General features: G+C 48.4%; 1 protein-coding gene and 1 long non-coding RNA gene across 3 annotated transcripts in view; both read left to right on the top strand.

Annotated features, from left to right (window-relative positions):
• LOC135822572 (uncharacterized) overlaps positions 1–15,668 on the top strand; it is a 36,189-nt gene that overhangs the window by 5,437 nt on the left and 15,084 nt on the right. Inside the window, exons 5-21 of one of the 2 annotated variants that reach the window (XM_065335374.1) lie at positions 217–291; positions 466–546; positions 899–1,036; positions 1,480–1,555; positions 4,046–4,150; positions 4,729–4,815; positions 5,194–5,295; positions 5,526–5,539; positions 6,062–6,167; positions 6,622–6,763; positions 7,122–7,194; positions 7,857–9,494; positions 9,916–9,991; positions 10,803–11,602; positions 12,336–12,432; positions 13,717–13,811; positions 14,787–14,851. In XM_065335374.1, coding sequence (XP_065191446.1) covers positions 217–291; positions 466–546; positions 899–1,036; positions 1,480–1,555; positions 4,046–4,150; positions 4,729–4,815; positions 5,194–5,295; positions 5,526–5,539; positions 6,062–6,167; positions 6,622–6,763; positions 7,122–7,194; positions 7,857–9,494; positions 9,916–9,991; positions 10,803–11,602; positions 12,336–12,432; positions 13,717–13,811; positions 14,787–14,851 — 3,770 coding nt within the window. Of the gene's footprint in view, positions 1–216; positions 292–465; positions 547–898; positions 1,037–1,479; positions 1,556–4,045; positions 4,151–4,728; positions 4,816–5,193; positions 5,296–5,525; positions 5,540–6,061; positions 6,168–6,621; positions 6,764–7,121; positions 7,195–7,856; positions 9,495–9,915; positions 9,992–10,799; positions 11,603–12,335; positions 12,433–13,716; positions 13,812–14,786; positions 14,852–15,668 lie in introns of both variants that reach the window. The other variant, XM_065335373.1, reaches the window with a different exon arrangement.
• LOC135822574 (uncharacterized) lies at positions 12,468–13,174 on the top strand. Its single transcript, XR_010554503.1, has 2 exons — positions 12,468–12,577; positions 13,001–13,174. It is a non-coding gene; the product is annotated as an uncharacterized LOC135822574 (long non-coding RNA).

Raw genomic sequence — 15,668 nt, 5'->3', positions numbered from 1 at the left:
TTGAAGTTGCAACCTATTTCAGACCTGAGCCAATTGTTTTTAAATACATTCACATAAGTAGTAAATCACACTCGATTGTAGTCGCACCCCTTTCTTTGCTCTTGAAGTTTAGTGTAAAAAGGTGTGACTTGCATTTCAGGAAATACGGTATGTGACGTGAATGTGATCTGATTGATGTACTGATTCATTCATGGCACTACTGCTGCTGTTCTGCAGAACTCCCTGGAAGAAACTGCAGTCTTGCTTGCTTCGCAGAATGGTCATTCGGGAGTCATCAAGCTACTTGTCGAGGTAAGCTGGAGCGGCCCATGAAGCTGGCTGCAAGACTGCAGTAATGGTGACAAATCCAGGCACCTAGCAACTCTCTTGTGATAGATAACCGTCGGACATGTGTTGTTGAATGCAGTGAGGGAACTGTATGCATCACCTTCCAAGCTTTGATATTCCTATCTCGTGTTGCTACAGTGTCAAGCCAACACTCTGATTTGCAACATCCGCTTCGAGTCCTGCCTCGATCTTGCATCGCAATACGGACACTTGGAGGTGGTAAGCCGTGACTTGCCTGTTCACTTGCCTGGTCGCTTACAGTGTAGTGTGATGTCAACTGGTTAGTATTGAACTTTCTATTGTAGCTCGGTAGCTTGACAGCACCACGGGTAAAACCAAGCTGATAAGCATGCAGTGCTGCTCATCCGGTTCATCGGACACAACTCAACAGTTCACCTTCATTTCAGAGAATTCGAACCAAGAGGACACTCCCGACAGTTTGGGAGAGATCAGCTAAATTTGGCACTGACTATATTTCCCAAATGACAGTAGTAGTGAGTTATTAATAACAGTGAGAGGCGACTTGTAGTTGTTTTGTTTCTTCTCCTGGCTTTGCTCTCTGCCACATCAGGTGAAGATACTGTGCCGCAATGCCAAGCTTGTGCGCGTTGGCCACCCGGACTCCACGGCCATTCATCTTGCTGCTCGCAACGGCCATTCGGCGGTCGTGCAGCATCTTCTTGCCTGCAATGTGGACGTGAACACGACTGTAAGTGAAGCAACAAACACGTTGATTTGTTCCTGCTTTTCCGCAAGTTTGGCTTTCCATGTGTTGGCAGGTCTGGCGCCCATGCTGGGCATCATTTTACAGGATAATAGCACATGTAGCGACTCGTTAAAGAAGTGGAGCTTCCCTCTTGTACATGCACAGTGAAACTTCAGTATAACATACTTTGAAGTACCTCCAAGGGACGTAAAAACTTGTACTTTATAGCCGAGGTACTGTATACCCAAGGTGAAAAGACTGGAAAAGACACACATGGTCCAAAAAGTACTTTTTATCCTACGAAAAGAGAAAATGTATGTTATATCCAGGGAACTTTATAGTGAAGTTTCACTGCACTGTCTGAGTTGGACTGAGATAACCGTCTGTAGGGTACCCACAGTGGATAATCTGGTGTTCTCTTGTTGCCGGTCCGTTGTGCCTTGCAGACTACTCAAGGCACAGCATTGCACGAGGCCGCTCTCTTTAGCCGTGTGGAGGTGGTCAAACTGCTGCTTGGCTCAGGTCAGTGGTGGTGGTGACAGTGGTGGTGGTGGCAGTGGTGGTGGTGGTGGCAGTGGTGGTGGTGACAGTGGTGGTGGTGGCAGTGGTGGTGGTGGTGGCAGTGGTGGTGGTGGTGGCAGTGGTGGTGGTGGTGGCAGAGAATAGACTACTTCCTCCGCGTCATCGAAATTGTCGCAGTTTGACTTTTGACATAAAACGGGGTATTTACTCACCAGCACTCGTGATACAGGCAAGGAATCGGACATAGGCGATAGTCATCAGTATAGGGTGACGGCAAAGTTCTAATTTCTGAAATTGGAAGCTGAAATATTTGAACTCGACGCAATTTCTTCGCTGATGTCTAGGCCTCCGCGGAATATGCTCGTATTTTTACCGATAATTCTTTTGAGCATTGCTCAAAATTTCGACCGATTATTCCCGTAATTCCACCAATAATTCTCAAAATATTTCTTTTTTTCTTCCCTTTTATTCAGATACCGTACCGCGTACGGGTTTTTTGCCACTTGTACCGGCAAAAAAATCACGGTTCGCGTGAAACTCGGGGGGCGTACGTTTTTGATCTACAGGTTTGGGTAGAAACTACTTCGTACGGTAGAGGTGTTCGTTTTTTGAAAAAAAATTCTACTCAAAAGGGTAGATTCTACTTTCCTCTACCGGCTCTACCGGGAAAAAGTTGGTAGAATCCGGTAGAAGTTGGTAGAGCTACGGGATTTCCAGCAAGATCAAGGATTTGTACACAACTCCATAAAAAAAAGAAACATTTCACGTACACATCGTGTAAACTACTAGATCTGGTAGAACAGCGTTTGTACACTTGCCTCTACCATCTACCTCTATCGGTAGAGTGACTCTACTCTACTCTACCAGGTAGCTAAAAACGAACGCAGCCTCGGCTGGAAGCTTTTTTTCTTCTTTCTTTTTTGAAATACCGGGCGATCAACTTCAGGATGTGAGCTTTTTGGTACAAATCAGGGTGTTATAAATGGAAAAAAATTGAAAAAAGGGGGCCATTGCTCAAATTTTACCGATTATTCCACAAAAATTGCCAATAATTCCCGTTTTAAAAATCACACCGATTAATTCCCGAAATTATGCCGGCACATTCCGCGGAGGCCTACTGATGTCGCTGCGACGGTAATTTCGACTCGCTGAGATCAGTTAGGCGTTGCAGCCTGCACATTTCTCGTGCCTATGGCCATTCACTCAAGCCTCATCACTGTTTTACCTTAGCTGGGGTGAGAATGACTTCGTGGAACAAGTGGCAGCGCTTGGAGAAACATCGAGGGGTCAGCAAACTAAATGCATGCAACAGCGATAAAATTTGTCGCTCTGGCTGAGACACTCAGTACATGATTGTACCTGCAAGAGCCGTGTAGACTCTACACGTAGTGCTAGTGATGCACGCACAGGTGCCGTACCAGTGATCTTGAAAAAGAGGTCGCGCTGGACGTGATAGTACACTTACCTGCACGAGCTGTGACCACACAGCTAAAATAAATGGGCATGCCACGGCTAAAAAAAGTTCATTTCAAGATCGAGGTGATTCCGCCGACGGTAATAAACCGACCTCGCAACGATCGTGTATTCATACTTCGTTGGTGGTGAAGTAGAAATCATCCAGAGCTAGCAGACGACAAGCATAGCAGCTCTTGTCCTGTGGAGAAAGTCAAAGCGTTTGAGATGAGGCGCGACCAACTTTCAACCTTCCTTGATATATTTCGGAACGATATTTTTGCGTCCATTGACATCAGCGACGACGAGGACTTCATCTCGGCGTGAAAACTCTCAGTCCAACTGTCCTGGAACGTTACTCTACTCTTCAGACTATCATACTGTGTTATAATTTTTGAATGGTTTAGCTTATGGAGTTGTCAGTAACAAGTGACAAGTCACTAGTCAAACTGCGAAAATTTCGATGACGCGGAGGAAGTACATGTAGCTGGAATGGTCTTCCCTACCTTGTTGTTGGGAAGAACCTCCCGTTTGGATTTGTGAAATAAAAATTATAAAACCACCATCATTATCATCATGCTGCAAAGCCCTGATCGGTTCATTCTGTTCAGGAGATGAGGGAGCATGCATCACTAGTCGTTGGCATTTTGAGTGTGGCAAAATTCAGCTCCCAATACAAGTTCGAGATTGAATGCTTTGCCCGTACACAGTCCTGTGAAGCTGCAGGAAAACATGGCAATGCTACATGAATAGAACACAAGCTTACAGCCAGACATTTTCAATCTTTGTGGGCTGCGCGTATACAGTTGTGTGTATTTTTAAGGGTAGCATGTTAAGCACATCCACGTTGAATTTAGCTGACATCTACAACTTTGCACTGTGTGGCTAGTAGTGTGACGGTGTGCGGAATGCGTAGTTTGGGGTGGTTGAAAGAGTAAAGACTGTGTTGCTTCCAAAATGTCAGCGTTTCGAGATGTTTCGAGATTTATGTATGCGTGTGTTTTGCTGGATAACCTGCTCAATGTGCTGCCTTGTTAGGTGTTGATCCCACTCTGAAGAATGAGAAGGGCCTGACAGCGTTCGACTTGGTCAATCGACATCACAGCAGTCAAAGCAACTCTGAGATACGCTTTCTCTTGGAGGGTAAGCCGACCATTAACAACCTACCTGCTACATACATACATGTATCTCCACTGCCTTATGAAAACGTCTTCCTGAATGGTAGCCTGGCAGATGACCTTGTTCAGATTTCATTACATAAATTAATTTAAGTGTGTTGAACCAGACTATCCACTGCACCACAGGGAAACAGTTACCGGTAACCCATTTTTTTTCCATTTTCCAAAGTTGCCTTGCCACACAAAATGCAACGTACGGTGTCTTCGCCCCCGTGTCCCCGACTTCACTCCGCACAATCAAGTCTTTATGATCAGTGACTACATGCATTTTCATATGGGCTGAAAAAAACACAAAAATCGGAAAATGAGTAGGGTGGCACTTTTTCACAGGGGGGGGGGGGGGGTGCAAACAGAGTAGGGCGGTGGGGAGGGGGGGGGGGGGTAGGGGGTGCTGCCCCTCCCCCCCCCCTACCCCCTTGGCTGGAACCCTGGTACTACTGTACTTCTTCTGTGTGGAATATCCTATCACGTGCACCGGTGTGTGTGTGTGTGTGTTTGTACGTTTGTGTATGCATGTGTCTGGTTTTTGGTGTCGACGTGCAGCGGATCTCCAGAAGATGGACTTGGCGGTCGCCGTTAAAGATCACAAGCCCCGACGTGGCACCCCAGGATGTTTGTCGTTTGACGAAGGTACAACAGTAGCAGAGACAGCTAACCTCTCGGGCTTTCTAGTGTTCAGTGCTGGTGCAAACTTGGTTACTCCATTCAATGGCTTTGTACTATGACACCCACATGGCTGTTATAGACAAACTTACAGGGAAACATCATTATAGTATTCCTCCAGGGGACGTAACGTCTGTGCTTTTGAGCTAAAGTACTGTATATCTGAGATCAAGTGATAGTACAGTGCAGGGTCCTGGGAAATATTAGGAGTTTATGTACATCTTAAAGTTTATTTTGTTCACTGTTAACCTCTGTACTTCCATCCTGTTAGCCTGGTCTATGTCGTGGAGATTGTCACCGCAGTATTTCCCACCATAATGTCATACCGGCTTGTTGTTGGTGCAGGCGATCGCATTCAGGTCATTCGCAGGCTGGACAGCTCCACATGGATTGGCATGTGCGAGGGCAGACGGGGGAAATTCCCGGCCAAGCTAGTTCAGATCACAGGTAAGCATCAAGTACAGAGCACATGTGAATAATGAGACTTGCTCACTGCTGCATAGGTGACGGTAGTTTTCACAGGACTGTCTTGATTTCAGCACTCTCATCCTTTGTTTTACCCATACTCTGCAAGCACACGTAACTCAGTGGCGTTCATACAAAGTCGTTCTCTGTGTGTGTGTGTCCTATGCTATCCTATGCTGCCTGACTCACCCTGTACTCCCACCACTCGCCAGAAACTGAGTTTGAGGTGAGTAGATACCGTATAACATGTTCAGGTGTAATCTAAATTGAGGTGTCCGGTTTCTCTACCGAGATTACTGGAAATATAGCCCTTCAAAAATAATTTGTTATACGGTAGGTCAGCATGTCGGCTTATCCAAAACGGTTTTGAACATGGTCCGTGCATGCACGTGTCTTTTAATCTCCGTTAAGGCCGTCCGTGGTCCTTGTTCCGTTTGTCAGTATAAACGTGTTCTGATGTCATTCTATAGCAACAGAATTGCTGCACTGGTTGATGGCTTTGGGGGATTTGCTTTCTGATCTGCATAATATGTGACTCGATTTAGCTTTCCAATGCCTACACTGTTAATTAAAGCATATCTCAGGATGACGGTTGAGACACCACTGCACTATGCACTGCAAGAAAACGAGACTTATACTTGAAGTACAATCTCCTGGTACTAAGACCCAGACTTGGGCTACTGGTATCTTGATCACATTTGCTTAGTCTAAGTCAACGATGTGTGGTGTCGGCTCTGTTCAACCTTAGGCAAACCTCAGCACCTCTCCCAGGATCAGCGCACTGTCGCTGGAGATTCGCAGCAGCCATGCCCGGCCACGAGGATCATCCCTAGTCGTTCCCAGACCACGAAGTGGTAAGGGATGCAGCCGATCGCTGTCAATACCACAGTCTGTCTATGCTGTCGCTTGTTTCTGTGTCATGTAGTGTCAACTGGAGATCTCTCATGTTGCAGTTCACTGTGAAAGGCCATCCAGCTCTGTCAATACATGCGAACATATGGGTGTGTGTGTGAGTGCGGGCGGGCGTGTGCGTGTGCATGTGCATGTGTGTGTGTGTGTGTGTGAGTGAGTGCGGGCGTGTGTGTGTGTGCGTGTGTGTGCGTGTGCGTGTGTGTGTGCGTGTATGTGTGTGTGTAGATATGAACGTGAATATGTGTGTGTGTGCATGTTTGTGTGTACGTGTGCATGCGGGCACATACACATACACATACCGGTACATTGTACACAAATACATCATATAATTATGGATGCGTGCGTGTGTGCGTGTGTGATCGTGCTCAATGTGCATAAATGGGTGCCGTATTGCAGGCACAAGTTCATCGTTATCTCATTCATCGCTTGATGTGAATCAAGCCACACCTAACCTGGCTGCTTCAGATGTCAAACGCTCGGAGCCTCCACCTGCACCGCCAATGCCGAATGCTTTGCTACGTGAAATCGAAGCCCTACGGTAGGATTTGTTGGATGATATCATTCCTACGATGTGTGCACGCTGGCTTGCTGCTTCTCAGTGTTATCGGTGACTAGAACAATGGGATTGAAGTCGGAAGAGGACGCTTATACATGATGTGCTTGCTCCACCACTGCGCACTACCCGTTATGCAGACTCTCTATTCACTATAGAGTTCCATTGAGACATTGATTGTGAATACCTCTAGACAGCTGTTCAGCTCCTTGAGAACTTCTCTTCAGACGAGGTAGAAGATTGAATGAACGACGCAGTGCACGCCTGGTAACCATTGCCTTTGTGGGTCTATGGTATATGTGGGGTTTCATGTGGTCTCGTTTGTTCTTTCTTCTACTGCCAGTGACATGCCATTCCCGGTGAAGCAAAGCCCTGCAAAACCCAAGCGTAAGAACTTCTCAGTTCCGAAATCCAAGGTGAGCTGGGTGGTTAGCCGGGAGGCGTTGCATCTGGGGAGGTAATGCAGGCCGGGGAGTGTGAAGTACTCGTAATGTAGGCTTCGCTCCCAGGCTGCCCGTTCCTGTCGCCCTTGGGGCAGGGCCGGATAATTTTTAACGCATGATCGCATATGGTGTGGCTGATGCGGCCCGTGTTTAGGGTCAGGTCATGGCCGTTATAGCGGTTGTGTGCTGCGTGTACCGTGCACCATGAAGACCTTCCAAAGTTGGAGTCGAAGTGCCCAATGGTGGGTGCTATGATCTCACGTCATCTCCCTAGACGCTATTCCCTGGCTTGAAAAAACAATGTTAGCACCTGAAATGACTCAGTCGTTACCCGGTTAGTTAGCTGCCATGTATCTCAGCAGACTGCTGTGCAATTCTAGCTTTGCCTAAACTAGGCTGTTAGGTACTAGTAGTCGGTAGTGAAACGATGTTTGATGCCCTGTATTTGTACAACACTGAGATCATGGCTTGTGGTTCTTCTCCTTGGTAACATCTTGCACAGCCGGGTGTGGAATTGACAATAGTCTGGCTTGTCCTGCACGTGTCTTGTCCCTGGACCTGTGTGTGTGTGTGTGTGTGTGTCCGTGTGTCTGTTTGTCTATTTGTCTGTATGTTTTGTGTGTCTCCGGGAATAGATTCCCGTCAGCCGCGTACAATCCTTTCCAGTCCTGTCCTCCTCGGGCACGCCGGCTGTCAACGGAGCAGCAGTACCCAGTAGTATGCCGGTGGGAGCAGCCGCAAGTCACCTAAGTGGCCGAGGCATTGCTTCTGGAATCCTAGTGGAGAATGGGAGCATAGCAACCGGTGGTGATGGCTCACCGGATTTGCGCAGATCCCATGTGCCTGCCTTGCTTCCATCAGACACTAGCGTGGTGCAGGCATCGTCCAGTTCCAGCACAGCTCTGGCAGCTAATGGCCACGTGGTAAGTAGAACTCACAGAACTCCTCCAAGCAGAACGGGTTCTGAACGCTCGCAGCAAGCTCCCTCCGCTGCTACTGGCGACTCTGAGAGGCAGACGACTCTGTATGCGATGGCGAAAGATGTAATGCCTGCCAGGACAACTGCTCCGGCTAGCAGCGGAGAAGCTACTCCGAGGAGCACACTGCCATCAACGGCGGTATCCTACGACCGAAACTCCGTGCTGTACGCCACAGCTGAAGGCTTCGCACTGCCCAAGGACATCGAGACCAAGCCCAGAGCTACATCGTCTCCTCGAGACATCAAGCGCTGGCCCGAGCGCGTATCGGTCAAATCCAGGAAGACGTCGACACCGGCAGACATGGGTAGCTCTGTACGCGACCCCTCTACAGCATCATCATCCTCATCCTCCTCCGCGCGGCCACTGAGCACACAGCAAAACCGTGTGCCCCTGGTGGAATCCCTGTACGCTGCTGTTGTGCTACCGACACCTGACACACAGCACGGGCCGCGCATTATCAGCGAGCCCACACGCAAGATCTCGGCGCCTGTACAAATACAATCGCCACGCGGCTCGGCGAGAAAGACCAGCGCGGCAGCGGTGGACACTGGCAATCAGTATGCATGTGCCACCGCTCCCACTCTGGCCTTTCTGTCGGGTGGTACGTCGCCGAAAGACAGACCTCAAGACCCGACCGGCTCGCCGCTATCGAAATCCCCCAACTGGCCGACTTCGCCGCCTCCCAACACTGCAGCGCCACCCAAGCCAAGCCCGTCAATGCTTACCTCACCCCCGGCCACCAGCAAAAGCAGCAGTAGTACTGTGGCTGGTGGGAGTAGTAATGCTGCTACCAATCAGGTACAAGCAACAAGGAACGTCGAGAGCCTGTACTGCGAAGCCAGGGCACCGGGTCTGGACATGCACTCGCCGCCAGCTCTCAATTCCAACTCCGACGCCAAATCAGAGGAGGTCACGCCTGAAAAGGACGGCAAGCCAGTCCCTAGGGAATCCGTCTCAACTCTGACTCCTTCTGACGATGAACACTTAACCGTCGGCATGCCATACCGGTCTCTCTACGATAGTGACTTCTCCGATCTCCCGGAGAGCGCAAAGCGAGTGAGTGCGAGTTCGGAGAGTGGGAAACACGTGAGTGATTGTTCCGCGACATCACCTTATGGACTGGCTACGGTGAATGAAGGCTCGCTTAGAGTTGGTGGTGAAGAGGATGGCGAGGGCAATGGGTATTCCCTTGGTACAGTTCAGCACACCCGCCTTCTCTCACCAACCAACCCGGCATACGAAGCAGTGCTCGTGGACAATGATGTCAGCGTCCTTACCAGCAGTATGGAGAGGGTAAGTTGTTGTCTTGTGTGTGTGTGTGGGGGGGGGGGGGGGGGTTATAGGTTGTGTGTGGCAGGGGGGGGGGGGGGGGTAGAAGATTATGTGTGTAGAAGGGGGCTTGGAAGGTTGTGTGTATATGGGGGGGGGGGGGGGGGGAGGAGAGGTTGGAAGGTTGTGTGTGTGTGGCAGGGGATAGTGGAAAGCTGATATGCAAGGTCTGACAAGTGCAGCTGTGTGCAAAGGCCACGCGGTGCTGCTGCGAGATACTTCATCCAGTGTGGAGGACACAAGAGTCTGAGCCTGTCACAAAGGGAAGTGAATGTTACCAGGCTGCTGTTGTTGCTTCTGATGCTGTTGTTGTTGCTACTGTTGTTGCTGCTACTGCTGCTGCTATTGTTGCTATTGTTGCTATTGTTGCCGGCAATGCCCTCAGGAAACCGACTCCGGCAGCATTCAATCGTATAGCTATGTGGATATTGTTGGAGAGGGTGCGGACAAGAGAATATCAGGTAAAGAAATCGAATTAGAAATAGGAGCAAACAGTATTATTTTGGTTTTTGCTTTGAGAAACGAGATTGCGTGGCCATGTGACTTTGGTATGTGTGTGACATGGTGTGTATTTCCTGGATGTGCATGGCAACTGGAAGAGCGGAACAGGGTTGTAAACAACCAGACTATGGTCGTAATCAGCTCTACACTATATTCCAGGCCCAACCACGATATTAGCCATGATAACCGTAGTGCGGCTGCGAGCTGATTCTTGACCTCTGTGAGCTAGTCATACTGTTGCTTATACAGTCAACTTTGCTAATAACAACTGCGGATATAACGACAATTCGCGAATAACGACAGACTTTCCATGCCCAGAGCAAAGTCCATTCTACCTGTATGCATACCGTATGTCAGCGCCTTTAAAGCCATGGCCTTATATTCGAAACACCGCTGCTTTCCTAGGTATTTTAGATGCAAAATGACTCGCCCACTACGCCATGCCATAAAAGTCCACACAGAAATTTCAGTCTAAATCTACTTGTTCACCCTTTATTCTGGGCTGTAAGTTTGTTAGCATAGTACTTATTTCTTCATTTTTGAAAATATTCTTCAAATGTTATTTCATTTATGAAGCCCATGGCTTTATAATCGAATATAGCGCCATGGGTTTAAAGGTGCGGACATACGGTATAATGAGACTTCGGGTATAAGGACACTTTGCGAATAACGACACTTTTCTGATGCCCGGCCGAGTGTGGTTATACGCAAAGCTGACTGTAGATAAGTGTGCATCTCTTTACCGTGCCATTTCTTTCTTTACTGCAGCAGCTGTCAACTCCCCCGACAAGCAGCCACCGTCTGCGTTGGACCTGCGTCCGCTCAGCACAATAGCTACTGCCAAGCGCGCCTCGTCTCTTCCGCCAGCTCTGACAACTCAGCCTGAGCCGCCGTCGCAAGCCTATGGTGTCCTGTCGTCGGAGGTGCCGCCGGTGTCCGCGCCCAGCCCAGTCGCCCGCGGTCTGAAAACCAGAGCGTCTGCACCGGCATTCACCTCCCTGGCAACTACATCTACCAACAAGCCGGTAGAGGCAGCACAAGTATACCATGGTGCCGCCAACTCCAAGCTGCCAGCGCCCGGTCTGCACTATGCAGTCCCCGCAAGCCCAGCGAGGAAAAGCTCCGACACGGCACCGAGTGCTGGTGGAGGTGAGGTGACGGATGAGGATACGCACTTCAGTCGTGTTCAGCAGTCGGCAGAAGAGCAGCTGGCAGCCATGCTGAATGACCTGGAGATCCTGCAGCCGCGCCGATCCCAGCGTGCCGACTCCAAGGCTACTTCAGTGTCATCCGATTCACTGGAGACCTCCAGCAGAGCTGTGGATGTGTCCTCTGCAATGGCCAATGTCGACGTTCCTACAGCCGTGGATCACTCCACGCCATTAGCATCACCTGTTGGGAAAACACAGCCGCTGCCAAAGAATGAGGAAGAGCAACGGCATTCACTCACCAGACCTGACGACGACGTTGAAGTCGTCCTTGCCGATTTGTCCGGACTGGCTCTTGGAGGTTCACTGCCTCGTCGGCGCACTGCAGGAAGCATAGATGAGGACGCCGACGAATGGGAAAAGGTAGTTAGCATGACGTATATGCATTATTCGCATGAGGGTGTAGGTTAACACCAAAGAACAGCACGCTCTGGTTGAACTATTTTTCAATTAACGCAACAGCTCTGGACTGAATTATATTCAGTCAAGATTGAGCTAGTAAACGCCGGATATCGCCACTGAGACTTTAGCCTAACTGCCTGAATTCCATGAAGTCAGCCGAATGTTTCCCGCGACAATTCTCCCAGAAAGATCACACGTGGAAATTCTTCAGCTGCCGGTAGTGTGAGGCATGCTAAAGCAGAGCATGCTGCCAGAAAGGAAGACAGACCTGTCAGAAATATTGGATAGTTTTCCTTCCTATCTAGCTGAAGACATGTCAGTAGAAAAAGGCTAATGGCAGTCCATTTGTCCTAAACTGGCGCACTAACTTTTTGGCGTCTCCCACATAGTTGTAGATGGTGTGAAAACACTGAACAGTACACCCTGCTTTGTGTGACCCGTGCAATTATTCCTTGCCACATTTGAGGGCGTGAAAGTCCAAGGAAAGAAAATTAGAAAATCAGCCAGGTTTTGCAAAATTCGGGAGGGCATCCCATGGCAAATGTATGTATAAGCAGATCCCAAACCCAGATTTATCTAAAGTGTGTTTTGAACCTCAATCCAGCCAAACTGACCGGGCTTTCAGAAGCAAGCATGACTTATTTTGTATGAATGGACTATAGTAACTGTTTCCTTTCTTGCCTACCCTGTGTAGATCATGGCTATGTGTAAAGAGACGACTTCAGAGAAGCCTGCTGACGCCGCAGCCTCTGCTGCTGCTGCGCAGTTGTCAACCTCACCACGTCAAGCAGGTTAGTTCTGTAGTTTGCAATCATACAACCTGCCTGCCTGCCTGCCCGCCTGCCCGCCTGCCCGCCTGCCTGCCTGCCTGCCTGCCTGCCTGCCTGCCTGCCTGCCTGCCTGCCTGCCTGCCTTGTCTTGTATTGGTTGTTGCAGGTTCTGCTGCCGGGGGCACTGGAAAACCAAAGCCTTGCTTCCTAGGTTCTGCCGGGGGCACTGGAAAACCAAAGCCTTACTTCCTAGGTTCTGCCGGGGGCACTGGAAAACCAAAGCCTTGCTTCCTAGGTTCTGCCGGGGGCACTGGAAAACCAAAGCCTTGCTTCCTAGGTTCTGCCGGGGGCACTGGAAAACCAAAGCCTTGCTTCCTAGGTTCTGCCGGGGGCACTGGAAAACCAAAGCCTTACTTCCTAGGTTCTGCCGGGGGCACTGGAAAACCAAAGCCTTACTTCCTAGGTTCTGCCGGGGGCACTGGAAAACCAAAGCCTTGCTTCCTAGGTTCTGCCGGGGGCACTGGAAAACCAAAGCCTTACTTCCTAGGTTCTGCCGGGGGCACTGGAAAACCAAAGCCTTACTTCCTAGGTTCTGCCGGGGGCACTGGAAAACCAAAGCCTTGCTTCCTAGTCCCATCACTGATGCATAGGAAACACTCGAATTGTTTTTGACCCTAGGCAACTGCTTTCCAGTGTTTACAATTTTAGGAGCCCCTGCTGGAAGTACAATACCCATAGGAACTTGGCAGGATCAGCGTAAATCGAGTGGGTCCCATGAATGGATATTGCGCTGTCAACCACTACGTGTACTGTGTTGAGCACAGAGGACCCCTGACCGTGAGTGAACAGCCATTACTTAAATATGTATAGCCCTAACTAAACTATTGGTAGTTGGCTACCAGTATGTAGAAGGCAAGTAACCACACTGTTGAAGGCCTTTCAGGTTTGGAGGAAGCCTACAAAGATGAGCAGGTAGGGAATTCCAGCTAACTATCAATAGCTCTATCCAGAAATGAGTGATAAGCCACATGTGACGAATATGGAAGGCCAATGATGATTACACATGTCGAGACAGCATAGTGGTATGCTGACTTATGACATAATGTGTAAGTTGTATTGTCTGTGTAAATGTGTGTGTGCGTGTGTGCATGTGTGCGTGCGTGCGTGTGTCTGTGTGCGTGAGTGCAAGCGGGCGGGCGAGTGATCGGGTGTGTATGCATGTGAGTGTATGAAAATGATGCGTGGCCGTGCTGTGTATGTACATGTATGTGGTGTCCTGTACTGTGCCACTTTGATCCGAAAAAGGAGCAACAAATGTGAGTCAGTGGTTAGCACAGTATCATCTACACAACTATGCATCCCTGCTGATACAGAATGGCTTTGATCATCTGGACTACTTGGTAAGCATAATCTGTGCTCCCAGCCGTGCTCACCTCTGCCTCTGCCTTCCCCACTCTCTCTCTCTCTCTCTCTCTCTCTCTCTCTCTCTCTCTCTTTTCTTTCTTTCTCTTGTGCTGGTATGGTGCACAGTGAGCTCTGCGTTCCTTTGCTCAGACAAGCAGGCTGATTACAAAATTCTCGGATTGTGATACGTACATCTTGCTGCTTGAGTTGTTTTGGTTATCTGCCTTTGTCTATACATGTGTTCGAACATTAACCCTAGAACTACCATAGGCATCATAATTATGATGCATTTGCAAATTTCAAAATTTGATTCCTGTGATATGGGCGGTTAGAATCCCCCAAATTTTGTGTAGTTCCAGGAACTACTCTGCTACTTAATGTTTGATCAGAAAGATGGTCTTCTTGAGCACGACGGCGAACGGAATAATTTTTTTGCGATGAGTCGCGACACCACTTCTCCTTTCGCTCGTAAATGTACTTATCACAACAGTCAAAGAATGACCAACTGGCTGTGGAAAATCCAGCAAGTTGGCGAAGCGGCAGCCACTTCCAGGGTTATGGACTGAAATGTAGAGTTTGCAGGATGGGCATGTCAAGCAGATGCACTTCTATTTTTTCCGGAAATTGACGAGAGGTCGCCCTTTCGCTGCGCGTTATCCCAGCTGCTTGTCTCCAAGGTAGTGCACCTATAATTAGTTCTTCCTTTTAAGAGGTAACCTTTACCCCAAGGACTTCCGTTTCCACACATTTTGCCAAAAAATAATACCAAGCAGATATGTTTAGGTCCGGTGGAGTCATATGGTGCATCCGATAATTCTAGAGTATTTGAAATTTTGGTAGTTCTAGGGTTAAATCATTTCCACACACAAGAGAGATTGGAAGCTTTGTCACAACTCTGAGTTTCACGTATTACTACGATCATCAGGCATTTTAAATCATTTATGAATGAATGTGGTGTTGTGAATTTGCAGAAAGAGGAGATCATGTCCGACAACGACCTTCTCCAGATTGGTATTGTGTCAGACGAAGATCGCAGGTATGCCATTCTTCAGCCAAATCACAATATTTGTGCTTTCGGTTTTATTTCTGACATTAGTGACCACAAAAGTACATACACGTATGTGGGCCCATTATTAGTTGACTCCTCGTGTGGCGGCGTGTTATGCAGTGAATTTGTAGCATTACCGTATTTCCCCGATTATAAGTCACACTCAATTATAAGTCGCACCCCCATTTTCAGGTTTAATCCATATTGATTTGATAATATTATATTGACTTCAGTAGTACGTCATGCTCTATTGTAAGCCGCACCCCCTTTTTTACCCTTGGGTTTTAGTGTACAAAGGTGCGAGTTATATTCGGGGAAATACGGTACTGTAGCAAGACCTGATGATGCATGTACAGTAGGTATCGGTTATAGCGTGGGTGTTTGAAAAACGACATTTGATTCTTATTGCCGATATTTCTTACACACGATAAATCACGTGTGACATATCATATGCACGTGTGACATAATACATGTTTGGCATGTGGACACGTACAATCATGTACAATGTAGGTCTACACAATCATGATACACACGGATCTGACTCGCGGTCGTGCTAAGCGACTGCGGAGCAGCAGAGAAGTCGGAACAAAGAGTCCGACTGGACAGAAAAAGTGATTCTCCAATGCTCAGTTGGACATAACTCTCTTTTTGTGTTGAATATTATTGTATTGAGCATGCACAGAGCACAGATGTTATTACTACAGGCGATACACTTTGCACTAATCTGGCATATTTTGCTACACAAAATCCATTCTTAGGGCCGATATATTCTACTATGCGATAATACTGCTTGTAAGAATAAATT

This window comes from Sycon ciliatum, chromosome 8 (assembly GCF_964019385.1).
Source record: "Sycon ciliatum chromosome 8, ocSycCili1.1, whole genome shotgun sequence".
NCBI classification, from domain to species: domain Eukaryota; kingdom Metazoa; phylum Porifera; class Calcarea; order Leucosolenida; family Sycettidae; genus Sycon; species Sycon ciliatum.
This window is presented reverse-complemented; position numbering and strand designations above follow the sequence as displayed.